The sequence below is a fragment of the Ctenocephalides felis genome, unplaced genomic scaffold (genome assembly GCF_003426905.1).
Source record: "Ctenocephalides felis isolate EL2017-DRISC unplaced genomic scaffold, ASM342690v1 CF-g0.4_SCAFFOLD_01604, whole genome shotgun sequence".
Lineage (NCBI taxonomy): Eukaryota > Metazoa > Arthropoda > Insecta > Siphonaptera > Pulicidae > Ctenocephalides > Ctenocephalides felis.
The window spans coordinates 41,027,452-41,055,233 of NW_020537758.1; the positions used below are offsets into that span (position 1 = coordinate 41,027,452).

At 29.6% G+C, this 27,782-nt stretch overlaps 3 protein-coding genes across 4 annotated transcripts in view; 1 reads left to right on the forward strand and 2 right to left on the reverse strand.

The window, feature by feature from the left end:
* Positions 1-27,782, reverse strand: part of LOC113372384 — a 103,752-nt gene that overhangs the window by 24,433 nt on the left and 51,537 nt on the right. The window lies entirely within an intron of this gene.
* LOC113372386 (hexokinase type 2-like) lies at positions 2,264-14,089 on the forward strand. 2 transcript variants are annotated; one of them, XM_026612708.1, is made up of 9 exons: positions 2,264-2,296; positions 9,549-9,711; positions 9,780-9,964; positions 10,063-10,236; positions 11,570-11,669; positions 12,792-12,981; positions 13,208-13,413; positions 13,507-13,733; positions 13,967-14,089. In XM_026612708.1, exons 1-9 carry the CDS (start codon positions 2,273-2,275, stop codon positions 14,039-14,041), a joined length of 1,344 nt encoding a protein of 447 aa, XP_026468493.1. In that variant the 5' UTR covers positions 2,264-2,272; the 3' UTR covers positions 14,042-14,089. The 2 variants fall into 2 exon arrangements, with proteins under 2 accessions (XP_026468493.1, XP_026468492.1); XM_026612707.1 differs by lacking the exon at positions 11,570-11,669 and adding an exon at positions 10,542-10,641 and having other exon boundaries at positions 13,967-14,082.
* LOC113372390 (U1 small nuclear ribonucleoprotein 70 kDa-like) lies at positions 17,773-26,897 on the reverse strand. Its single transcript, XM_026612712.1, has 10 exons — positions 26,888-26,897; positions 24,315-24,448; positions 24,070-24,252; positions 23,918-23,980; positions 23,536-23,617; positions 22,335-22,436; positions 22,039-22,224; positions 18,522-18,696; positions 18,233-18,432; positions 17,773-17,948 (listed from the first exon to the last, which is right to left on the reverse strand). The coding sequence occupies exons 1-10, from the start codon at positions 26,895-26,897 to the stop codon at positions 17,788-17,790; spliced, it is 1,296 nt and encodes a 431-aa protein (XP_026468497.1). The 3' UTR covers positions 17,773-17,787.

A 27,782-nucleotide genomic window follows, 5' to 3' on the forward strand; every position in this document is an offset into this window, starting at 1 on the left:
TATATATATATATATATATATATATATATATATATATATATATATCCGTAATTTTATTTATAAACAAATTCATATTAAACAATTTTTTTTTTAATTTATTACTGTAAACACAATTTATAACAAAAAACCTATGTAATGATTATCAGGTAATAACAATATAGGCAAAAAAACATTTCAATAATATATAAAAAATATAGATCTTTGATTTTTGAGGAAATTTCAGTTTGAAATGAATTACTCATTAAATATTGTATATAATACTATGATTAATATTATATATTTATTATTTTACTAGTGGGTGTGCATGGCATCGTGCCTTAAGTCAATTGCTGGAACTTCTCGTACCGTAATGAAATATTCGAGAAATTTTAAACGTTTTCACAATATATTATTACAAATACTGTGTAACTTTCATTATTTTTGCTATCTTGTTATATCTGAGCAAATCAAATGTAAATCATAAATCAATTTATCTCCAGAATATTTACCATCGTCATTTCATTTCGAATTCAATTTCAAAAAAAAAAAAAAAATAGTTGCCTAATTTTCACAACGCACTTGGGTAAGCATTTTGTACCAGAGTGGCGCTTAGACTGTGCTTAGTCTGGGCAATTTTTAAATTTTTAATCCAAAATTACAAAATATTTTTTGAAAAAAAAAATTAGAAACAATTTTTTTTTTCAAAAGCAATTATTTTTTGAAATAAGCAGAAAGTTCTTTGAATCATTTAAATCGGACGTTTAGTTCTCTCAAAAACTGCCATTTTTTAACATTTAGCTCTGTATCTCCGAAACCGCTGGGCCTATCTTTGCCAAAAACTGAATGTTTTCTCTCAAAAACTGTATTTCTATTTTCTGCATTCTTTGCTCCATATCTCCGTAACGGCTGGACCTGCCTTTGCCAAAAACTAATCAGCACATCTCTCTATCTAATAGGAATCGAATGTTTTTTAAACCATTCAAATCGGTTGATCCGTGCGCCCGAAAACGTGGACAAAAAACTGCGGACATACAAAACACACACGCACACACACACATCCATTTTTTCTGAGGTATGCCAAGATGTTCAGAAAACTTCAAAACGTCGAGAAATGCAAACTTTTCATTTCGATTTTCGGCCCATTACTATAACTACCCCTACGGGAAGTTAATAATTAAAAGTGAATGTTTGGTCGTCTTATATGTTAACACATATGTTTTATACATCTAGAACTTCGCCAGCTGAATATCAAGCAGTCTAATATCAAATTTTCACAATATGATTTCAAGTGTAAATGGGTAAGGCAATTTCTGAGAAATTGCTACAGCACCTTTATGCTTACCCTATTAGATGAACATAAAAACAGCTGTTGACCACCAGATTGCCCTTACAGCTTATAGAACAGGTAGTTCTGGTCTCTGTTAAAAAAATCATATACTTTTAATTAATCCAATGAATACTACTTTTTTTCTATAGCTCCTTAGTTGGTGATATCACCTTTAGACAAAATGTGTCAAGTATTTTATAAACTAATAGTATTATCACAAATCAAACTAGATTTTTTTTTAATATTGATGAAAATTTTGAAAACGTTGTACTAACGTTTGTATAAAAAAAAGCAAAACAAAATTTCGAGTCTATATAAATTCTTATTATAATGACTGGTTTCAGAACAGTACGAATTTTCTGAAAATAATCGGAAACTCTTAATACGTAGTAACGTACTCTTAATAACGTAACTCTTAGTAACGTAACATAAGTCTTTAATATGAAACAAAAGAAACTTTTAAGCTTCATTTTTTATTTTCATACCAAACCTTGCCAGATTAGATAAACGATGTTCGATTTGTTATTGAAATTATATTTATATTATATTATATCATATTATATTTAAAAGAAATGATGAATTCCTAGCCTCAATATTTCTACACATTAAACTCAAAGACGTAATTGTTTGGGCTAATAAAAAAAAACAACAAACGTAATAGACGCAAAGTTCTGCATGATTGCGATCTTGTTAAACTTTGACCTATTGATAAAACTGTAAAGTATTAAGAAGTGTATTGATAAGTTTATGTTCGCGATTGTAATCGTTACGGAATGATACTGCCGATAATAAATAAAAAAAACAAGTTTTTTTTAATGTTAGTACATTCATTTTTATATAAATTTTAATAGCGACCAGAACCACGTGTTTGCTATTGCGCACATTGTATTTTTCACGAAATAGCAACCCAGCGGCTAACCACTCTGTGTTTTTAATGTGCATATATCTAATAGTGTTGGCATATATATGTTGCTGCAATGCCCACGAAAGGTAAAATTTGCTTGAGATTACATTTGAGATCTATAACCTCCAATGGAAATAGTACTGCTGCCTAATATCGAGCTGGTCGAGGTTGTAGTCGAATGCGGGACTAGGTATTGCTTTGCTATATCCACGTTTCTAACCTTATCTTATATTTATTTGTTATAAAGTTGTTTAGATGAGTATAAACAAATTTGTTAATAGAGGTATCAGTGAAATAGATATGCTATGGTAAATTACATCTTGATATGATTTCCAAATTTTTCAAATGTTCTAACTACTTGCTCTTTTAAACAGATTTTACATAAACTCACCAGGGTTCCAGATTAAATTCCCAGCTCAGGTATATCAAGCGTAGCGAAATCCGTTATTTAATCCACAATATGATTTCTAGAGAAAATGTCCTTTAATTAGCTGCGAATAATTAAAATATATGGTTATAACAGAAAATAGATATAACGTCATTAGAAAGAAAAACCTCATTTTTAGTGCAAAATAATAATTTGATTCCAGATTATTCAATATGACGTATAATGAATTCGTTCATGATTGCTTGGGGAATTTTTATGCTTAATAGTATAATGAATCGACATTTAAACGATACATTTTTAAAGATTCGTGAAAAGCCAATATTTGGCATATATTTCCATTCGACAAAGATAAAGAATTGCGCATAATTATAATATACGATTTATATTATATAATACTTTATAATCCCTAAGACTTTTATTTTATCTAATGCATCCAATTGACTCACAAGTTGTACAATCACTTATCATACGTTGATAAAACTCAAGTACGTTATTGTTTTAGTGGAAGTTCAATGTTCATTTTTTGCGAAAAATTGTGATAATATGCTTATCTTTGACGAATTGCAGATTTCTTGATACATGTATCTACGAACTCACCTTCTTATCTATATTGTTTTATGGAAAAAGATTAGAAAATTACATCATACAGATCAAATGACAAATGCGGAATTATACACAGAATATTGTGTTAGTTAATTAGTAGAAAATTTATTTATCAAACACACATTTTCTTTCAGTTTTATCATTATTAATATTTATAAAACACGGAGTTAGAAAAATAGTTATTTATATAATATTTATCATAAGCAAATATTCCTTATTCGTTATATGTGATAAGTTATCAATTGTAATTAAAATAATAAAGATAATGGACGCAGAGGCAGGTCTGCGAACTTGATACCCGACTAAATATTTATGAAAGTTCTATATGATAGTTTTTTAATCACTAATCACATGACAGTAGTGAAGTAGGGACATTCAATTGATTTTATAATTATTTTTAAGTGGATTTCACTTTATCTTGAATAAGTATAAATTTTCTCTAATAATAAAAGCCATATCCTCACTAAGAGTTTAATTCACTAATTATCGCTCTTATTATCGTAAACATTTCACTTTTTTTCAACGAAATCGTAAGCATTTCATAAATTTTCACAAATGATTAAAATTTTAAACTCTTCGCAGAGCACGAGCTTTGCCAAAATTTAGAGAACCTAATGTTCTATGAAAATATTAATTAGTTTTAGATTTTTAAAGTATTTGCTAATAATGATGAATGCACTCACTGGTCACTATCAATTGATTTTGTTATCATTCGTGAATAATTATAATATTATGTATAAAAAACTAGTGGGGTGTATGGCATCGTGCCTTAAGGCAAATTGCTGGAACTTCCCGCACCGTAACGAAATGTTCGAGGAATACTGATTGTTTTCAAATAGATTATTATAAAAATTCTAACATTGTCTAATATTTATAAGAATTATATAAACTGAATTGCAAAGTTGAAATTATTTATTTAAAGTAGGTATATTAGAACTATAGTCAAATTAAAAATAAAATCTGAATTATTTTCTATATACAAAAAAAAACCTAAAAAAAAAATGATACAAAATTTATTTTCCAAAATCAATTATTTTGTTAAAACAAGCTGAAAGTTCTTTGATTCATTTAAATTGGACGCTTAGTTCTTTCAAAAACTGCCATTTTTTTGCACATTTAGCTCTGTATCTTTGAAATGACTGGGCCTGCCCATTGCCAAAAACTAATAATCACTTCTCCCAATCATTACTAATTGAATGTTTTTTAGTTCATTCAAATCGGATGCTCCGTTCACTCAAAAACTCGATTTTTATTTTCTGCACTCTTTGCTCCGTATCTCCGTAACGGCTGGACCTGCCTTTGCCAAAAACTAATCAGCACATCTCCCTATCAATAGGAATCGAATGTTTTTTGGACCATTCAAATCGGTTGATCCGTGCGACCGAAAACGTGGACGAAAAATTGTATCCATACATACATACATACATACACACACATCCATTTTTTCTGAGGTATGCCAAAACGTTCAGAAACCTTCAAAACGTCGAGAAATATAAAAATTTTCAATTTCGATTTTTAGACGATTACGATAACTTACCCTACGGGGAAGTTAAAAATAAAACATTGAAAATAATTTAGGAAAAAAAATCAACTTATTAACTTCCCGTAGGGTAAGTTATAGTAATCGTCCAAAAATCGAAATCAAAAATTTTTACATTTCTCGACGTTTTGAAGGTTTCTGAACATTTTGGCATACCTCAGAAAAAATGGATGTGTGTGTGTGTGTGTGTTTTGTATGTCCGCTTTTTTTCGTCCACGTTTTCGGGCGCACGGATCAACCGATTTGAATGGTTTTAAAAAACATTCGATTCCTATTGATAGGGAGATGTGATGATTAGTTTTTGGCAAAGGTAGGCCTAGAGGTTTCGGAGATACAGAGCTAAATTTAAAAAAAATGCTGTTTTTGAGAGAACTAAGCGTCCGATTTAGATGATTCAAAGAACTTTCTGCTTTTTTCAACAAAATAATTGATTTTGGAAAAAAAAAAATTTTGTTTCTAATTTTTTTTTCAAAAAAATTTTTTTGTAATTTTGGATTAAAAATTCAAAAAATCACCCAAGCTAAGCACAGTCTAAGCGCCACTCTGGTACAAATGTTTACCCAAATGCGTTTAGACTGTTTGTGTACTGGAGCACTTTTCCAATTTTGTGAAAATTATTGAAAAATGTGAAAATGCCGCCAATCTGAGCACAGTATAAGTGAAAATGTCGCACAGAATTATTTGCAAATGCGTTTAGACTGTGACTATGCGGGAGCACTTTTTCAATTTTGTGTAAAGACTATTTTTTTTGGAATTTGATTCGAAATGAAATGACGATTGTTAATGTTCTGGAGATGATAAATTGATTTATTTATAATCAACTTTCCATAGGGTAAGTAATCGCAAAAAAATCGAAAATGAAAATTTTTATATATCTTTACGTTTCAGAGGTTTCTGAATATGTTGGCATACCTTGGAGAAAATTGATGTATGTGTGTGTGTGTGTGCGTGCATGTGCGTGTGTTCGGATACAAATTTTCGTCGACGATTTCGGGAACACGGATGAAGCAATTTGAATAATTCAAACAACATTTGATTCGTATTGATAAGGAGACGTGCTGATTAGTTTTTGTCAAAGGCAGGTCTAGCCGTTCCGAAGATATGGGGCAAAAAGGGCCAAAAACGGTAACTCAGTTTTTAAGAGAACGGAGCGTTCGATTTGTATAGTTCAAAAAACATTTTACTTGTATTAACAAGATGAAGATTTGATCAAATTTTCATGAAGATAGGTCTAGCGGTTTCGGAAATCTAGTAAAAAAAACTAAAAAAAAATAACATTTGGCGGTCAACAATAATCATTAGACATTAGACATATGCATATCAAATTATCAGATATTTTATTGAGATTTTAACAATAAGTATAAGTTTTGTTTACATTCCTATGGGTTCCGTACCAATGTTTTTCCGTTAGACAGCGACGCGGCGCTTACGCGCTTTATATTTTGTCTCTATGCAGTTAAAGCAGTACGATTGCTTTGAAAAAAAGTTCAGATCTTCCAAAATATGTCAAAATGAAGATAACATTTTTTACAAAAAAAAATTATATAAAAAAAATTGTTTAAAAATTTTTTTAAAAAAAAAAATTTTTTTTTTTAAAAAAGTAATTTTTTGTCCAATTTAAAATTTCCAAAAAATCTTATTTTTTCGAAGTAAAATTTTTTCAAAAATGTTAATCGTTTTTAAAAAAATAATAATTTTTGGCACGGGAAGTTCCAGCAATTTGCCTTAAGGCACGATGCCTTAATTGCCTTAAGACAGAATTCCACTTACAGCTAGTTTACTTCTGACATCACATGCACAAGTAAGGAAGTTATAATGTACAGTGGATCCTCGTTAAGACCATTATGCTTCATATGATTTCTCGCATAATACGCCACTTTACGCCGGTCCTTGAATTTTGAAACATATTGCCCTTATCCCGCATAATACCCGCCTAAGAAACTTTTTTGTCCCAGTCCCAGAAAATCGTCTAAAACGGGATTTTACTGTATGTTGTACAGTGATTATATGACTTACAGTTCTGCGAATTTAATTTTTTGCGTATTTTTTATGAAAAATCGAACTTCATTTGAGGGGCATAGCACGTGCGCTACGTCACGTAGTTTCGTAGTATACAAATAATCGATTTTTCGTCTACGCGAAGTCTAAAGCACAAATGGACCAATTGCAGAGCGCTACGTTTTGGGGGCTCGTCTCACGCCATGTGCACGGCATTATGAATTATATATATATATATATATATATATATATATATATATAAATGCATACATACATACATACATACATAATACATTCATACTTGCAAATACATATATAGGAAAATGTACGTGACAGGACTGTCTATTCTAAAACTTAATGGATCCGCGAAATACGAAAAGTGTAAGTTTTTCATTAATAATCTAATGAAAATTATAAACAGTTATGAAATAAGACAGTTAAATGCCCACATACCGAAAATTTGCGTTGAAAGTAAAAGTGACTTTTAAGCTCGGATTTGTATGAATCGTTTCGTGTCCGTCACGTCAGGCAGCGTTCGGCAACCTTTTTACTCTTGTTAATAAATATTTAACATCCGCATAAATTAGGTATTAACGATAAACCTGAAAAAAAATATTAATCTTAAAATTAGATATATGAAATAAATAAAATAATTTGATTAATTCAAATTTTACTTTTAATAGGTTCTAATACCCTTAAACTATTGAAACATTATAAATGCAACATCAATTAATACTTGATTATTATGAAAAATATAATAATGGGCCGAAAATCGAAAATGAAAATTTTTGCATATCTTCACGTTTCAGGGTTTCTGAACATTTTGGCATACCTCAGAAAAAATGGATGTGGGTGTATGTGTTTTGTATTTCCCCGTTTTTTCGTTCATGTTTTTTGGGCGCACGGATCAACCGATTTGAATGGTTCAAAAAGCATTCAATTCCTATTGATAGAGAGATGTGCTGATTAGTTTTGGCAAAGGCAGATCCAGCCATTTTGAAGATACAGAGCTCAATGTACAAAAAATTACAGTTTTCAGAACTAAGCATCCGATTTGAATGATTCAAAAAACTTTTTGCTTGTTATGACAAAACAATTGCATTAATTATTTTACGTATTATAAATTATATTTGTAATTCAAAAATACTGATCTTAGTCATTGCATGTGCATTGGTATTGTATTACAATTATCGGAAAAACCGTGATCATGGAGATAAATACTGATGATTTAGAATATAAATTATGCTAACTGACACATGCTAAATCTGTCTTTTAGTTGATGGTTATGGTGACATCGAGTTCCACTTGAAAGTATAGATAAATATAGTGTAAAATTAATTCCAAAAATATAATAGATAATAATAATCCATTGTAAAACTTTCTTTAATTGAAAGACTTCATTACCACTCATTACTGTTTTTCCTGATCACTATTGCTTGTTTCTTAGTACTTAGGTCTTTGATCTCATTATCCAGTAAAGACTAAATTTACTTGGCCAATTTTGAACATTGGCCAGTAGCACATAATAATGATGTTTTATAACATATTATTGTTATTGTTAAAACTAGATCTGTGCCAATGATACGCGATTACATTTATTATTCCATGACCTCGTGTGCAACTCGAGTTTTGCCAATATCGATCTAATCGAACTGACGCGACCTTCAAACAAGCGTTCTCGTAACTAAATTACTTGGACCATTTAAAAAAAAATTATGGTCTTATATGATCACGTAAGATATTATTTTCGTGCTATATATGCATATTAATCGATGGTATTTAAAAATGAATTAGTATGACATTGGATATACACCTTTCTTCATCGAATTGTATATAGGTCAATGTGTCATTAGATGTAATTTGGCTCTAAAGCAATTAAGAGGCAGACAGACGAAAAAAGATGAAATTGTCAATTTTAGTCAATATGTAGAACAAAAAGGCTCTTAACTATGATAAATGTAAATCATTTGCTTAAAAACACCTTTTTAAAAAACTTGTTATTACTTTAATGTAATTTAATGCACTAATTTGAAACAAAATGTGTATCATATAACAAATTTTACGTAAATAACAAATCATCTTATTGTAATGTTTTTGGCTATTGACATCAAATTTCATTAAATTTTTGAAGAATTTGTAATTATAACTAATAAGTTTATGAGGCAAACAATGATCATATGTGAAAAAACACCTCTTATTATTATAGCTCTTGAACATAATTTCTGGAGACATTGTACACCAAAGAGTCACCATACAAATTTTAAGAACTACAGATATATATTATATATATATATATATATATATATATATATATATATATATACAGTATCTGCTAATCAGTTACCTGATATAATGTTTACTGTTGTATTTTATAAAATCGCAGACAGTTTTCCAGAAATCACCATGTACAAACTCGACATAAGCGGTATTTATGTACACAATCATATACTCTTACCAAGAAATGAGATAACTGTTCACAAACAAATAGATATCACATTTACTTAATATTAATTACATCCTCCACACAATCGCTAATTGATTCCAAAATAATGGACTTCAATTAAAATTAATCCAATGATTTCACTTGACTACATCCTCATAGTTTTTGTTATTACTTCTAATAAGGCAGTATGCAACAGGCATGCTTGTTGATGACATGAGTGTCCTTTTGATGTTCTATATTTTTTTCTAATATCACATTTCTTTGAGCCCATTCTATAGAATTTATAGAAGCCTTCGATTATAGAATGAATTATAATTCATTCATTCTGTAATCGAAGACTTTATATCTGTATGTTTTTATTTGCAGATTAGGGAGCGATGTAACGAGCTCGTCCTATCAAATGAAAAACTTAAAGAAATAATGGTTCGATTAGACACCGAAATTCAGAAAGGTCTCTCTCGAAAACATCACGACTCGGCAATCGTGAAATGCTTCATCACTTACGTCCAAAACTTGCCCAACGGCGAAGGTAAACATAAACTTTCACCTAAATTCTACAAATGGCGTTTGCTTCATTAACAATCTTATGACTTTCAGAGAGAGGCAAATTTCTGGCTTTAGATTTAGGTGGTACCAATTTCCGAGTGCTTCTGATAACCTTGGGAGAAAACCGTGAATTTCAAATGGCGTCCAAAATCTATGCAATTTCAGAATCAATAATGACGGGATCAGGAGATCAGCTATTTGATCACATAGCTGATTGTTTAGCGAAATTTATTAAGGTTGGTAGAAAGAATTATATACTTTCTGAAAACTTATCAATTTAATCTGAGTTAAATGAAAATTGTATGTTGAAATACTAGTAATATTTAAATTGCAGGAGCACAAAGTTGAAGAAGAGACACTACCTCTCGGTTTCACATTTAGTTTCCCATTAAAACAAATCAGTTTGACTAAAGGCTTGTTGGTTAGATGGACGAAAGGTTTCAATTGTTCAGGAGTTGTAGGGCAAGATGTAGTTACCCTTCTCAAAGAAGCTATAAAGAGACGCGGGGTAAGAATACTGTTGAAATGATATAAATGTAGTAACGAAAATTTAATTTTTGAATAATGTGAGAAAGGTTGCTGACTTATTAATCTAACAAAATAATTTTTATAAGTGATTTCTTATGCGGTTATTTCGATTTGAGTCATAATTACTCAAGATTGATCTCCGTGGAGAATAGATTATTCAAATTAGAAAAAAGTCTAAAACGATGTTATCAAATGCCATTCGTATTAACGGCAGTCTTATTTCCACAATCTATAGTAATTCGTCTTGAAATATATAAATAATTAAACGTTATTAAAAAATTTCAGATATCAAACATTCGTGTGGTGGCAATTTTAAACGATTCTACGGGAACATTAATGTCATGCGCGCACCGAAATAAGAATTGTAGGGTCGGTTTGATCATCGGTAAGAAGTTTGAAGAAATCATTAAATCAAACTAAATACTTTAAGATTTCATTAACATCGTTTTTGGCCACTATTCGCATGCTATGGTTCGATAAATATCTTTGCATATTTGATAAAAGATCAAGAAGAGATTGATGGCGATTGAAGTCAAATACTTTTTATATTTGCCAGTGGCATAATTTTGTTTTCTAACAAGGGGAATATAAACACAGTGTTGATTTACAAAGAATTAAATCATATAAGAAAAGTAACTATTTAAAAAATCATTCAAGAAACAATGCTTTTATGGTGCGACAAAGTAATTATTCCGAAATATGAAAATGGTCTGTTACAGCAAGACTTAAATATGACATGAAAATCAACATAGACAAAACAAAGGTGATGAGGTTATCGAAATTGGATAATTCCTTGATGGTAGTCTCTGTATGAATCAGAAACAAGGATCGAACAAAGTTGAGAATCGTGCCGGATACAACTTGATTATCTTAGTTTTTATGTAATCTAAAACGGCACGTCGGGGCTTACACTATCTTGCATTAATCATCTGTTAACGCTATCTTTTATCAATTATGTGAAGAGAACATAACATAATGTGGCTTAAGCATTCAATTTGCATCGGCGTTTAATTATTCAAATCATATTTAAAAAACTTAAATTACTTCTATAATAAAAGCAAGAGAGTCCTTTGCATGGGTTCATTTGATTAGAAATATAATAATCCACCACTAAAAAATCACTAAATCATTTTTGATACAAATAAAAAGCCAACGTTTTTATTTTTATTAATTAAACAATGTTAGTTTAACTCATTTGCGCGTTGCTAAATCCTTACATTGAGCGATAGATATTATTATGTTTATTTGATTCAATTAATGTCGAAATGCTTCCGAATATTAAGAATATTGAAAAGTTGTTACTTTTACATTAGGACATTAAAATCGATGTGTGTGCCATTCTGAACGACACGACCGGAACACTGATGTCGTGCGCTTGGAAAAATACCAATTGCAGAATTGGGCTCATTGTCGGTACGTCCAAAGCAAATTATCATTTAGCCTTCCCTCTCATCTAGAATAGTTATTACTTGTCAATAAAACATAAATCATAGGCTTCCTTTTTTAAAACCAATTCTATAATACTAACTCTAGATGAGGGGGAGAGCAACATAATTAAACATATCATGTTGTGGTCATACGTCACATAATGGGTTCAATGCATGTCATTTATATATATATATATATATATATATATATATATATATATATATATATATTTATATTAATTTGGAAATATGAACAAACAGCACTCTTTTTTGCACTAACTTATTAAACAATAATTTTCACAAACGTTTCGAGACTAGGTTTGACTCATCATCAGTGTGTTATAATTTAAAATTTAAAATATGGAAATCTAAATTAGCATTTTGTGTTATCCATTACAAGTCGCTCGATACACTGTCCTCTGCCACACCAACGGTCGTCGGTGTCCGGTGAATCGAGCGACTTGTAATGGATAACACAAAATGCTAATTTAGATTTCCATATTTTAAATTTTAAATTATAACACACTGATGATGAGACAAACCTAGTCTCAAAACGTTTGTGAAAATTATTATTTAATAAATTAGTGCAAAAAAGAGTGTTGTTTGTTCATATTTCCAAATTAATATCTATTATCCACTCAGCATACATTTGTTATATATATATATATATATATATATATATATATATATATATAATATTGCATAGTTTAAGTTTTTCTATAGCTATTATAATTTATGATTCTACTTTTCTGAAATCCTCTTTTTCCCAAAGAGATTTAATTTTTCATTTATAATCAGTCTTTCAAATTCACATAAATCTCGGAATTCGCGAGTGGAAAGGGTTAATAATACGAAGTTCTTGAAGAAAGAAGAATACTATTTATAAAAGAAAAATTACATCATTTTTAGGAAAAGGGAGGCTTAGTTCAGAAATTTGGAAATGAAAAATTTATGTATGAGTTAAGTTAAATATAAATTAAAAACATTTAAAAATATGCTTCAACGTCGAACAGAAAATCTAAAGTTTATATAATGGTTTTTACCTCAACGCATGCAACTTGGATATACATTTCAAAAAACATATTTTTCATAATTTACTTACATTTAGGTACTGGTACCAACGCCTGTTATGTAGAAAATTTAAGCAAAGCCGAATTGTTTGAAGGCGACTCAAGCGGCGATAGAGTTCTAATAAATACTGAATGGGGCGCATTTGGAGACAACGGCGTCCTAGATGATGTCAGATCGCAATACGACATTGACGTCGATGAGCATTCCATCAACCCTGGCAAACAATTGTAAGGAAAATTGATTAAAACCTTTAGTAATAAGTGTTTCCTCTAAGCAAATAAAGATTTGCAAATACTTTCTAGAAACTAAATCAACAAGAAACAATCAACAAGAAAGCAATCAACGTTTTACCGAGTTTTATTTCTTTTAAATTTTTAAAATCGGTTCAGCTGTTTTTCTAATCCATCGTCATTCTTAGAATTTATTTTATTTAACTATAATTGTTTTTCCCAGATTTGAAAAAATGATCTCAGGCATGTACATGGGTGAACTAGCAAGATTAGCCATTGTAAGATTTGCTAAAGAAGGTCTTTTATTTGATGGCAAATTATCCAGTATGCTTATGAAAAGGGGCAATTTTTTTACAAAATATGTTTCGGAGATAGAAGCAGATGGTCCAGGCCAATATGCCAATTGCAGAGAAATTTTGGATGAATTAGGTATAATATTTCAATTCATATTTTGAATTGCAGTGTGATTGATGATGATGATAATCTATTTTCCAATGAAATGAAAATTATGCTTGTTTTAAGGTCTATCTTTTGCAAGCAATGAGGATTGTAAATGCGTACGAGAAATTTGTGAATTGGTATCCCGAAGAGCTGCCGATTTGGTCTCGGCGGCTGTATCAACCCTTATTTGCAGAACAGGTGAAACAAACGTCATTGTTGGCATAGATGGCGGTGTTTATAGGTACCATCCGCATTTTAGGGATCTTATGATGAACAAGATTGGTGAATTGTTACCAGAAGGGATCCAGGTAAAGACAATGCATCATGTTTATAATTTTTATTGAGACTTAGAAAATAATTATAACAAATGGATCAAGAATATTGACAATTACTAAGGGAATTGTTTAACCAAATTATTAAGTTAAAAATTTCCTCTTTTATTTTAAAATTATCATAAACTAGAAAGTTAATAAAAGTGGCTTTAACTTACCCCTAATTCCTAAAATGTATTGAAATATCATAAGTTTCATATTTTCAACAGTTTGATCTAATGCTGTCACAGGATGGAAGTGGTCGGGGTGCTGCATTGGTTGCGGCGGTTGCTTCGAGAACATAACAAAAAATTAAGTTTAAGTCAAATAGAAATTATGATGAGGGATATGAATATGCAACATGGTTGATTTTATAAATATCAGCATTTATAGAAACATTCCTCAATATATATATATATATATATATATATATATATATATATATATATATATATGCATTTGTGATGGCAAAATTTGTTTATAAATTTTTTATACTCGATAGCAAACTAAAAGCTAAAATGTTATTTATATGCATTTGTACATATTTAATTTTACTTATAGAAAATATACAAATGTTATATATGATATATCTATTACATTTTTCATAAAATTGAAGAATGAGTTTTATTTACATTTGCATTTGAACCTCATAATTCTGTTCGTCTCACTACAATTATATTATTAATTATGAAATTATAAAGATCAATGTCTAGGCATGAATTGTTTTTTTTTATCTGTAGATTTCGAAATTTGATTTATGAGGAAAGTGTCATCACTTTTTAATTTAGCAACAAATAGTATCTACTCTAAAACAAAGTTGAGAATATCTATAAGGAACTTTAAATTTAATGAAATAAATTTATTTAGAAGAACTTAAATTATTTCTACATATATAATACATAGGTTGAAATATATTATGAAAAAATCAAACATAATTCAATAAAATTGAAAAAATGAAAATAGAATGAAGAAATTTGCAAAATCACAATATTGAAATAAATTTTACAAGGCACCAAAAGCGAAGCAATAAAGACAACTCAAAGCTACATATTTTGTATCTATATATTTGAATATTGGTATTTAATACTTTCCCCAATAACTGTTTTTTATGTTCACGCATATTAAAAAAAATCATTTGTGATGATTTATTACAACAAATATAAATGAAAATCATCATTGGAAAGTAGAAAGTTGTGCCTGGTTTAAAAACAAAAAAAAAAAATTAGATGTTTCTAGATGTTGTTATAACATTGAAAAAAAAAAAAAACAAAACACTTTTCATCAGTGTCATTCTCCATTTGTTTTATATTGCCATAGGTTTCTATTTAAAGGTGAAAAAAAAAAAGAAAAATTAGATCTGGAAGTGAGTATACGTTCATTAAATAGACCACAATGATTAATATATTCTAAAACTACATACAATTTCTTTCCTCTTATAATCAGATTGAATGTATCAATCGAATTTGGCAGTGAAATTAAGTTAAAATTCTGCAAATCAAGGCATGGAAATGAAACAATCAAGTTTGACCACGAACAACCCGAGTCCACCTTCACAATATTCGACCCGAGGTAAGGGTATACCCACTTTGAGTCGTTTAAGAACAAGCCTCATGGAAGCTTACCTCCAAGAATCCGTTATAATGGCAGAAAATAGTCAAAATGCAATTAAGAAGACTATATTAACACAGCAATCCAAAGATGTTAACATTTATAGCAAAAATTAAAAATTAAAAGAAGAAAACGTAGCAATAATTATATAATTCTAATAATATATATTATTTAGTATATATTATAAGTTATTTCATCTTGTGTCATAATTAAATATTATTAAAAATTCAATTCATGATGAAAATATTTATTAATTCAATAAACTGAAAGATGTGCATCAATTACCTCAACTATCTCCAGAATATATTCTTTTTCATTCAATAACTTCTTAAGTCAGCAACATTGAATATTCTAGTACAATATTATTACCTGCAAATAAAAAATTAAAGATACAGATTATAAACTATATAAAGCAAAGAAAAAAAAAAAGGATAAATTTTAAACAATGTGCGTAATTTAGATTAGGTTAATTATTAATATACATATAAGTTTTGAGATCAGAAATAATATAGAAACAAATATGCCAGCGGAGTTTTAACATAGGAATATTCTTGAAAATACTCAACCAAGTTAAAGCTACAACGCAGCACTTTCATATTCGCCTTTAAGTCATCATTTATTTCAAATGTTATTCCATAAATTTGAAAATAAGGTTATAATAAATATTTTTAATCCAATAAATTGCAATATGTGTAAATTACCTTAATTATGAATATATAAAGCAGATCCTAGATTGTGGTGTGATAAGGCTTAGAAAGTATTCAATAACTTATCACAAACTTGCTAGGTAAAAATGTTATCTGAAAATAAAAATCATATATATAGATTATAAATTATATCAAATAAATAAAAATAATAGTATAAAAAATTTACTTAATATATTTCTAGTAAACACTTAATATATTTGAGATCAGAAATAATATAGAAACAGATATGCCACCGGAGTTTTAACTTAGGAATATTTTTAAAAATACTCAACCAAGTTAAAGCTACAACGCAGCACTTTCATATTCGCCTTTAAGTCATCATTTATTTCAAATGTTATTCCATAATTTTGAAAATAAGGTTATAATAAATATTTTTAATCCAATAAATTGCAATATGTGTAAATTACCTTAATTATGAATATATAAAGCAGATCCTAGATTGTGGTGTGATAAGGCTTAGAAAGTATTCAATAACTTATCACAAACTTGCTAGGTAAAAATGTTATCTGAAAATAAAAATCATATATATAGATTATAAATTATATCAAATAAATAAAAATAATAGTATAAAAAATTTATTTAATATATTTCTAGTAAACACTTAATATATTTGAGATCAGAAATAATATAGAAACAGATATGCCACCGGAGTTTTAACTTAGAAATATTTTTAAAAATACTCAACCAAGTTAAAGCTACAACGCAGCACTTTCATATTCGCCTTTAAGTCATCATTTATTTCAAATGTTATTCCATAATTTTGAAAATAAGGTTATAATAAATATTTTTAATCCAATAAATTGCAATATGTGTAAATTACCTTAATTATGAATATATAAAGCAGATCCTAGATTGTGGTGTGATAAGGTTTAGAAAGTATTCAATAACTTAGCACAAACTTGCTAGGTAAAAATGTTATCTAGAAATAAAAATCATATATATAGATTATAAATTATATCAAATAAATAAAAATAATAGTTTAAAAAAATTATTTAATATATGTCTAGTGAACACTTAATATATTTGAGATCAGAAATAATATAGAAACAGATATGCCGGCGGAGTTTTAACTTAGGAATATTTTTAAAAATACTCAACCAAGTTAAAACTACAACGCTGCAAATTCATATTCGCCTTTAAATCATCATTTATGTTTTAGAATTTTTAACAATTATGTACTAAAATATAACACATACATATTTTATAAATTACCTTAGTACGTGGCATAGTCTGATTAGTTATTTTTGTAAAGAAAGTCCGGTTGCAACTCGATGTCATAGTTTTATTATGGAAAACTATAAATATGTTCAAACAATGTTTGATAACTGATTTTTTACCTACATTATCTGTAAATAGAAATATGTTAATTATTTTATATTAATAATATTCATAAATATGTTATCACTTACCTGACATTTAGAAAACTCTGAGAAACTTTTATTGTGATTACGACATCTAGTTTGTTTCTGAAAATTATTAAATGAAGACAAGAATAGGAAAGTATACTATAAACTTTGGTGGAAAAAATTTAGATAATTTAAAATTATTTTATTCCATAATACATTTATCAGATAATGTAAATTATATTAAATATAATGGCTACTAAAAACTGTAATTATTTAAATATTTAAAAAAAATTATTTACAAATGAAGATTTTAAGATTTGTCAATTATTGCTATAACTATATTATAAAACGTCGGAAATTAATCCAACAAAGAGCAAATTCAATATTAATTTAATAGTCATTTGATTCATCATATTCTCCCTCTTCTTGTGTGTATCCACTGGTACTATTGCCATTATTTTCTGGAATTTTATATTTTTCTTCATTTTCATCTTCATATTTTACAGCATTTTCATTGTAAGTTGTTGTGTACTGTGTATAATCAGGATAATCTGTAAAAATAAAAACTTAAGTTTATAATTCCGATCATTATTATTATAAAACTAATCCCAATGTAAGTCAATGTACGAAGCGCATACTACCATACAGTCAAGCCTGCAAGACTGTTGGCCCTGAGGCTTCATATTTTCATGTGGCAATATTGTGAACATTATAATATTCCATTGGCAGTGATTATAATGTTGTGATAAAAGTAATCAAAAATATTGCAATAGAAGTTGTGTAACAGAGGAAAAAAAAGTTTTTGTCAGTAAAATGAAATAAATATGCTAATTACCATCAAGAGGTTCATCCTTGACTTTAACTTCAACATCACCAAAGTCACCGACTCGAACTTTGCGCTCTTTACGTTCAGCACGTTCGCGATCCCTTTTATCACGCTTGCGGTCTGACCGGTCTTTGTCGCGACCTTCTCGATCACGGCTCCTGCTGCGTCTCCTTTTGCGATCTCTGTCAGATCGGTCACGTTCTTTATCTCTGCAAATAAAAATACATCAAATCAAATTCATTGAAAATTTGTGTATGATTTGTAGTGGCTTATATGAATAAATAAATCAATATTCCACCTTCTCTCTCTATCTCGGACTCTTTCCACATCCGTGTCATCAGCCTCTTTGCTCCTTGGTCTGCGTTTACGATCAGACCTATCGCGGCTTCTGCTGCGGCTGCGTCGCTTCGGGCGGTCTCGGCTGCGCGATCTACGTCGATCGCGATCAAATGAGCCCAGGCCACCAGCAGCACCTGAGGTTAAAAGAATACGGTTTACAATCTAGAAATGAAATTTGTTTGCTTTTTAAATATATATATATATATAAAAAAATCTACAAAATATTACATTTAGAACTATCTAAAATAACAGACAATATTGACTAAGATTGACCAAACTGCAATATTGATTAGTAATGCAAATTATTAATTGCATTTAATTATATGATAGTCAAGTAGTTATTACTCTAACTGGAATTATATGAGCTACTGTATCACTATATTTTAAAATTGATCAAAGCTCAGTATAAAGGATGATAAAAGCCAAATTAATATCTTATATATAAAAATGAATCGCAAAATGTGTTGGTAAGCGCATAACTCAACAACGCCGCGACCAATTTGGCCAATTCTTTTTTTAACATGTTCATTGAAGTCCAAGGATGGTTCTTCCGGCAAGAAAAAATTGAATAACTGCCGGGAAAACCCTAAAAACAGCCCTTTTCTTTTTTATATACAAACGTTTTCTAACTAAAACGTAGAAACAATTTGAGCTTTATTGCTATTATATAAAGCACTCACTGTACACTCCTAAATGATTGTTCGTATTTTGATAAATCTTTTGTTAAGGAAATTTTCTAGGATGTATGTGATTATAAAGTACTGGGATGTATGTGCAATATTGTAGAAATAAATAGAAAAAATTGCAAATAACTACATGTCATTGTTTGCATTGAAAACAAATGAAAATAATGATATGTAGAAATCATCTGCCAAAAATTTCAATTTACTTATGAACTTAAACGAAATATAAGATATTAGAATATGTATAATAAATTTATGATTATGCCAAAAAGCAGATGAGATGTGCCAGAAATTAAAATAATATAAGAGACAATATATGTATGGCAGATTGAATGATACACATATAAAAAGATTAATTCACTTAAAATATGAAATCGAATATTAATCAGGGCCGGTCCTACGTTTAATGCGATTCATGCGAAAAATACGAGCGCACGCCTTGGGGGGTGCCAACACAAGATTCGGATAATAAATTATCAATATAGTTTTTTTTAACTTCCCGAAGGAGAAGTTTATGTTTTCATCAAAAAATCCGAATCGCTAATTTTATGTTTTCTCGACGTTTCGAGCCATTCTGAATCGAATGAGACCAAATTTGGAAAAAGTATGTGTGTGTGTGTGTGTGTGTGTGTGTATGTGTGTGTGTGTGTGTGTGTGTGAACAGATTTTTTGCCGTAAATCGACGTTTTCTCCAAAACGGCTGGACCGATTTCAAAAATTTAAAAGCCATTTGATGTATCTCGATGAGGACTATCGTCTCTGAGTTTTGTGCGGCGATCGGCCGGGCCGTTTCTTTGTAAATTGCAGAAAAGTGAAAAATTTTTCGTCCACGTTTTAGCCCGCAATTCTGAATCGATTCTGAAAATTCAAAAACCGTTCGATAGATATTGGTTGGGAATCGTGCTGATTAGTTTTTGGTAAAGATCGGCCGGGCCGTTTTCTTGTAATAAAGTTTTTAAAAAAAAAAATTCGACGATTTTTATGATTATTTTTTTGACGATAGATACCATAGTTTTCTAGGTCATACTAAAATATTACGGCCCTACGACAACTGGTTCAGCTTTAAAAATTCGTCAAAGTTTGCAAAAATCAGTATGGTCTTTTTGGCATTTGTCAAAATTAGAATTTTCATCGACGTTTTCTCAAAAACGCCTGAACCGATTTCAGATATTTAAAAAGCATTTGATGTATCTCGATGAGGATTATCGTTTCTCAGTTTTGTGCGACGATCGGCCGAACCGTTTCTTTGTAATTTGGAAAAAAGTGTTAAACGTTTCGTCCACATTTACGCCCATCCTGCCGAACCGATTTTAAAAAATCAAAAACTGTTCGAAAGATATTAGTTGAGAATGGTGCTGATTAGTTTTAGGTGAAAATCTACCGAGCCGTTTTCTTGCAATTAACTGTTGAAAAAAAGTGTTAAATTTTCGTCCACATTTACGCCCATCCTACCGAACCGATTTTAAAAAATCAAAAACTGTTCGAAAGATATTAGTTGGGAATGGTGCTGATTAGTTTTAGGTGAAAATCTACCGAGCCGTTTTCTTGCAATTAACTGTTGAAAAAAAGTGTTAAATTTTCGTCCACATTTACGCCCATCCTACCGAACCGATTTTAAAAAATCAAAAACTGTTCGAAAGATATTAGTTGGGAATGATGCTGATTAATTTTAGGTGAAAATCTACCGAGCCGTTTTCTTGTAATTAAATGTTGAAAAAAAGTGTTAAATTTTCGTCCACATTTAAGCTCATCCTACCGAACCGATTTTAAAAAATCAAAAACTGTTCGAAAGATATTAGTTGGGAATGATGCTGATTAATTTTAGGTGAAAATCTACCGAGCCGTTTTCTTGTAATGAACTGTTGAAAAAAAAATTGAAGCCGATTTTCATGGAACTTTTTTTGGCGATATACATCATGGTCTTATAGAACTTACTGTAATGCTACGGCCTTACAACAAGTAGTTTAATTTTAAAAATTCGTCAAACTTTGCTAAAATTATTATCGTTTTTTTTTTAAGTAGGATTGATGAAGTATATTATTTACACATTTTTTTGATCAAGTCGATTATTTACACATATCGGGAAGTTCATGTAATTTGCCTCAAGGCTAAATACCAAACCAACTAGTTAATATATAATTTCTTTGTATATTTTACTAATCTTTCCACAATATTTTTAAAATTCGTAAAAAAATAACTTTATAACAACAATTGGGAAAGTAAAGATGAATACATACAATTCGGTTCTCACGATATCGATTAGGAGAAGTTTAAGATGCAATTTTGAATATCTTAAATAATAAACAATTAAACTAATTTAATCCAACACAAAGTACCAGGGTTATGTTATGGTTATGGTTATGTTATACCGTTTAAAAGACTTCAATTTCCAATATGGTGTTGGAATTGAGACTCATCATTTTATTTAAAGCAGTTCTACATTTAACATTGCTCATATTATAAATGTATATGCATTTTGGCGTGAAGAGTAATTTAAAAAACAATAATTATTATTTTTAGGCAACGGTAAATATTAGTATATTATATTAAAAAATTGTAGACATGGATACAGGACAACGTCTGTCGGGGCATCTAGTTTAATGATAAAAATGAAATAATTATTTTGATACTAGTACTACCAAATCAGAGTATCTATAAACTATTGAAACTAACAGAAAAAAGAAGAGTGAAAGATATCAAGCATCAATTTTAATTCTAGCAAAGTAAAATGTGTAAAATTGTTAGGCAACACATTTATAAAACTATTGAAAATATGACTTATAGTAGACCTACCAAGACCCCTGTCTCTCTCTCGTTCCCGATCCCTATCTCCTCTATCTCTGTCTCTTCTGATGTCGCCTCTCTCTTCTCTTTCTCTTTCCAAGCGATATCGCTCTCTCTCTCGTTCATTGTCCTCTCGACCAGAGTGTTTGATGTTTACTTCTGGACCACCACGTCTTGTTCCACCAAGTCCACCACCTGATTTCAAAATCATTCAATTCATTAAAAAAATATAGAATTGTGTTGAGTCCAATTGAAAAACAAATCACTATTTATAAAATTTACAAGTGATTTATTAATTAACTTACCTAATCTTCTTGGCAACCAACCCTTCACAGTCCTTGCTCTTTCCACATCGACTAATACCCTTCTTCCATCAATTTTTTTACCATCTGCATGTTTGTAAGCAGCTGAAATTTTAGAAAATGTATTAAAAAGTGAAAGAGCTCAAAAGCTTTGTACAAACCCATGATAGTAGTTTGAAGTCCTGTAAAAAATAATTTTAGCAAAAGAAAAAACACCTACAAAATAGCTGCCATTGTTTCCAGATACTCAACTGAGAAGAATAATTTTGGAAAAATTCAAGTCCACGATAAATATAGTAGAAGATACCCAATGCCCATGACTGATAATCAAAAATTGAAATAAAATTTTTTAAAACCGCATTTTTTATTAAAATATGGAGTACTGATGTATTTTTCACAAAAAAATAAAAATACATTATATGTGCAGTTTCAGTATATAATAATAAATGCAATACCTACCAATAAAAAATGTTACTTACGAGATATGGATTTAAAAATTGAATCAAACTAGATGAAAGTAGAGATTTCTTGGATGGAGCTACACTAGACGTGTCCATTTGCGATAACATGTTTATTACCTGGTGCGCTTTTAAAACTACTTTACCGTTTTGGATTTGAACCATACGCGCAATCATATTACTAAAGTATTGCTACATATAGTAAATGTAAAGTATGATGGTATTGCAAAATAATGGGAATATTGCTTACTGAATGTATTAATGTTAGAATAATAAATATTGAATAAATCGAAAACATTAGAACAATATTTGTAAAAAACATTATTCTAATAAACTAATGTTTATTAACCTGCCCCACAAAATTGAAAGAATCCTCTGGACACTCCAAATAAATAGAATACATATTTTTTGTATGCAGGGCTTTCTTACCACACATACAAACCTATTAATAGCCAGCAATATAGTGACAAAAGCGGCAGTGTGTATTGTCAAACACCAAATTCTGTACCAAAAACAGAAAAATCGCATTAATATCGAATCACATTGACAGAATAACATCAAGGGCTAATTATACGAGATATTTTTGAGAAACCACTAAAAAATTATAGATTAATTACATTCTTTGCTGGCTATAAAATATTAAATTTGGCCATTTCAAAATCAAAAAGCTTTTGTAACCTATGCACTGTAATTTATTTTTAAAGTCTTTCTAAAAAGACCAAAGCACTACTTAAATTGGTACTTACAGTGCATGTCTCTCTCATGTTCATATTCAATAAATGAATAACCACGGGGTTTACCGTTGATTGCATTGTGAATGACAACGATCTGAAAGCACAAAATATTATTAAATAATTTATTATAGCAAAAAAACAAAGCATAATATGAAATTTTGTGCAATATGAAAATAAGCTCTTCAATTCAGTAATAATTATCATTTAAAACATCACTTCAATGTTAAAAGAAAAAAGAAACACTAAATATTTAGATAACCTTTACGAAGTGATCAATCATATTAGTTGCATAAAAAACATGCAAGCAAATGTTTTCTTTAATTAAATAAAAACAATTCTTAATTAAAAATCAATATAATAATCTAAATAAAATTTGGAAGTTGAGTAAATATACCTTTTTAATAGGTCCATAACCTTCAAACTCTCTTCTCAATTTGGATTCTGTAGTATCATAATTCTGTGAAGAAATATATGCTTGTATCATTAATTCATTAAAGAAAATCCTTATTGTAATTATGTTATAATGAACAAATAATATTCACTTACAATTCTAGCTACGAATAATGTTTTGAATGGATCTACTGTAGCACTTTCCGAGGATGTTGGATCCCAGACAGCTATCTCCTGTTCTAACTTATAGGCAACTTGCTCAGCCCTTTCACGTCTTCTCCTTTCCAATCTCTCTTCTTTGGTTTCAACACGAGTGGGAGGTGGAGTCTCTTTTGGATCCTACATGGGAAAAAATTGAATCAGTATGCACTAAAAATGAAGGAGTAGTATATTTCACATACCTCAAATTCTTTAACGAATTGTGCTATCCCAACATAGCCCTTATTCTTCTTTTCATGAGGTAACTTACAAGCCGGAGGTAAATGTTTAATAGGCTCCCGAGGAGCAAAAAGAGCTAATAAATTAGCGGGTAAAACTGCGTCATAATTTTACTTGAAACACTATTTAATATAAAATAATTAATAAAAAAGTATCTTATCGCACAGCTATATAACGTAACACATTCTACTCTCCACAATTTCCGAGAAATAAACTTCTCTGTCAAAATCACAAAACACAATGATGTTTTTCAGAATAAATCAAGCTAGTAAAGACAAATCGCCATTATGTTTTGCTTATAAAGTTGGTATTGTTACGGTTGGCACAAGTGGAGTTTAGAACCATTTATTACCATAGATACACACATAGATAAAAGAAGAGTGGATACATAGATACATGTCATTGACATCTGGTGTATACACGCACCGTGGGATGGCGCTCAATACAACTTGATCAAATTTAATTTAAAATCTAATCGTTTATTTTAAATTAACTTACAGTAAGTTTTGATCACCAGATAATTACAGTAACATTATATTATATAAATTATATTTTGTTATTTTAAAATATTTCTATTAAAACATATTCTATATTCTCTTGTTACTTTCATGGGTTGATTCCTAGTATTTTTGGGTAAAAACTTTTGAGTGAAATAAAAAAAGTTAATTTTGTTTGAAAATTATAAACCTATTTGTATATTAGCGCAGAATTATGTAGAACTTTTAACTCCCCAAATAAACTTTGAGAGTTTGACATAAGGTAGTTTCAAACTGTGTATTGAAAAATTATCTGAATTAGGCACTGCGATGTGACAACAAATAGTGAATCTTTTATTTTACTCAGGTAAATGTTTATTTCCGGTACAATAATAGATAGCTTGGTTTGATATTTACAGGTACAAAAGTTTGTTCGGGTGTTTTGAATAATGAACCCATTTTTAAACTATATTTGAATATTAACAAATTGAAAAGTAAATCGTTTTTATATAAAACAGATCTCACAATAGTTCAATACAGAGGCATTTATATTCTGTTTATATTTAATTAATATTCTTTACAATAAATTCTGTTAAATTTTATATACATATTAATATCAATAACAATTCTCAAATATTTTATATAGTTATAACATACTCTCTTATTTAATAAGTGATTTAACAAACCATAATTGAACTAGTTCAAATAAGTTCAAGAAGTTCACTACTTCATGAGAAAACAAAATTGATACATAATAAATATTATATAATAATAATATATAATTATTTATACAATATAGAAAAATGAAATTTAAAAGAAATTATGATGAAATATATTTATTTATTTTATAGTGTGTTATTTTTTCATGTTTAACATCATATATTTAACAATGCTACAAGTTAATATTTTTAATTCATTTCAAAATTATTGTATCTATATTTATAATATTAAATAAATTCGTAATTAATTTACAATTTGGTCCAGATAAATGTTAATTACTATTAAGCGCATACAAACTTTAGATATAAATAATATCTATTTTTAATGGAAACCTGATATATCTACTTTAGCATTATTTCGATCGGGCCTATCAGGATCTTCGATTGTGTTTGAATCATTTTAAAAAATTTCAGCAAACTCGAATGACCAATATTATCATCTTCAGAATTATTTGTTTGGGAATCTTTTGTTGTTATGCTACTTGACTCAATAGATTCTTCGACAATCGTGGGACAGTCTTCTTCGATTTGTTTAGATGGGATTTTGTCATCATCTGAATTTTTAATTTATCTGGATTAATTTTATCGTCATTGACAATCACAAATCCATAGCCTTCTGGTCTAATGATTCGGACATATTGGTGAATCATTGTCATTTATGTTATTGGCCATTTTTTCATTTTCTAAGAATTTTGAGGTGAAGAAAGCGTCAGAACTGAAGGATGAATCTTCGTAGTATATACGAAACGGATTTGTTACGCCATCATACAAAATGTTTGAAGAAAATTTATCATAATCAGTTTTCTTGGGATTCTCTTCAGAAAATGATTTTTTTGAAAGTTCATTATCCGAATCTTTGTCGAACCAGTCGACTATATCTTCAATGCTCTCCCGTCGGGCCAAAGGTGCTTGTTTGACATCTTCGTTTTCTGAAGTTTCCGTTCAACAGACTCAGAAATAGTATTAATTGATGAGGGGTTTAAATTGCTTGTAGGTTAACACCGCTCTTGCGGCCATTAGATTGTTTTGGTGCCGCAGTACTAACTGCTGTGTCTGAACTTTTAATTTTATCTTTATTTGCATTTAATGGTAACGGATTTTTATCTCCAACTGAAAACTTAACATCGGTCGAAGAACGTTTCTTAGATGGTAGTCTGGAAATTGGTTGGAAAAGACCATCGTCAATTCCGTCATGTTCTATTACTCCCAAGTCCCAATCATCCAAACCTCCCCATGAATCTTCACTTTCCGCATCAGATTGATCGTTTGCTGCGCTAGATGAAGGTGTGTTTTTAATTTTATCCATAATTTGTTGAGGCAATAAGGAACCAAAACTTCTACATCGTGTCATGTAACTTTCCAACCGCTGAGCTGTCGCTTGCGATAGAGAAGGTTGTTTTCACCAGGTAAGGAAGCATTTCTAGGTATCGAACCGCGCCTAAGGTTTTAGACATTTCTTTTTTTACATCCAAGTCATTATAAATTGGAGGTATAACTGTTGAATATGCTTTTCTAGGCCCACCATTTGTTTTGTGATAATGATGTGGATGCCTCGTAGGATCGCAAATGTGCGTTATTTCTTTTTTGGGAACAATTATTGCTTCCTCAACTGGTTTTAAATTGTCTTCTGAGTTCATACGATCTAGAATTTGTTTAATACCACGCCTTCGTTTTCGTGGGGGAGGTACAGGAGCAGCATCAGGCTCGGTGGATTGCTGAAGAGTCGCCATTGTTTTCTGGATGATTTCAGGAGTCTTAAGGGGCACATCTGTCCACTCCGGACTAAGCGGAGTGGCACGTGTATTTATTTTTGCGACGGAATTACGCCGGGGTGTTACGGTGGGCGTCTGATCGTTCGTTGGCCATGTTGGCACCTGATAGCTACAAAAAAAAAATAATTAAACTGTACTGGCTTATAAACTATGTTATATATATATATATATATATATATATATATATATATATATATAATCAATATAAATTAACCATAGTTTTACAAGTTATATATTTTCTGAGTGGTTAAATCACACAATCGCAGATTTTTTCACTCATATGTAATTACCAATTTGTGACAATTAATGAACCAATAAAAATGTTTATACTAAGAAATATAAAAATCAGTTCAATTGCCCTTCTGAAAATGTGACGGAAAAATTGGCAAAAAACTAAATTTATTATAGGATTTTCTAATCTTAATAACTTATCAAGCTGTAAAAATACTCACATATTCGTTTGT

Bases quoted from the DNA above. Each gene is read 5' to 3' on its own strand.
- LOC113372386 (XM_026612708.1), top strand. From the start codon at position 2,273: ATGTTGCTGCAATGCCCACGAAAG. The intron at 10,237-11,569 runs GTAAGAATACTG...CTTTTACATTAG, and splicing joins AAGCTATAAAGAGACGCGGG to GACATTAAAATCGATGTGTG. The intron at 13,734-13,966 runs GTAAAGACAATG...TATTTTCAACAG, and splicing joins TGTTACCAGAAGGGATCCAG to TTTGATCTAATGCTGTCACA.
- LOC113372390 (XM_026612712.1), bottom strand. The intron at 23,618-23,917 runs GTATATTTACTC...TTGTGCTTTCAG, and splicing joins GTTATGGACCTATTAAAAAG to ATCGTTGTCATTCACAATGC. The intron at 18,697-22,038 runs GTAGGTCTACTA...TTTTAACCTCAG, and splicing joins AGAGAGAGACAGGGGTCTTG to GTGCTGCTGGTGGCCTGGGC.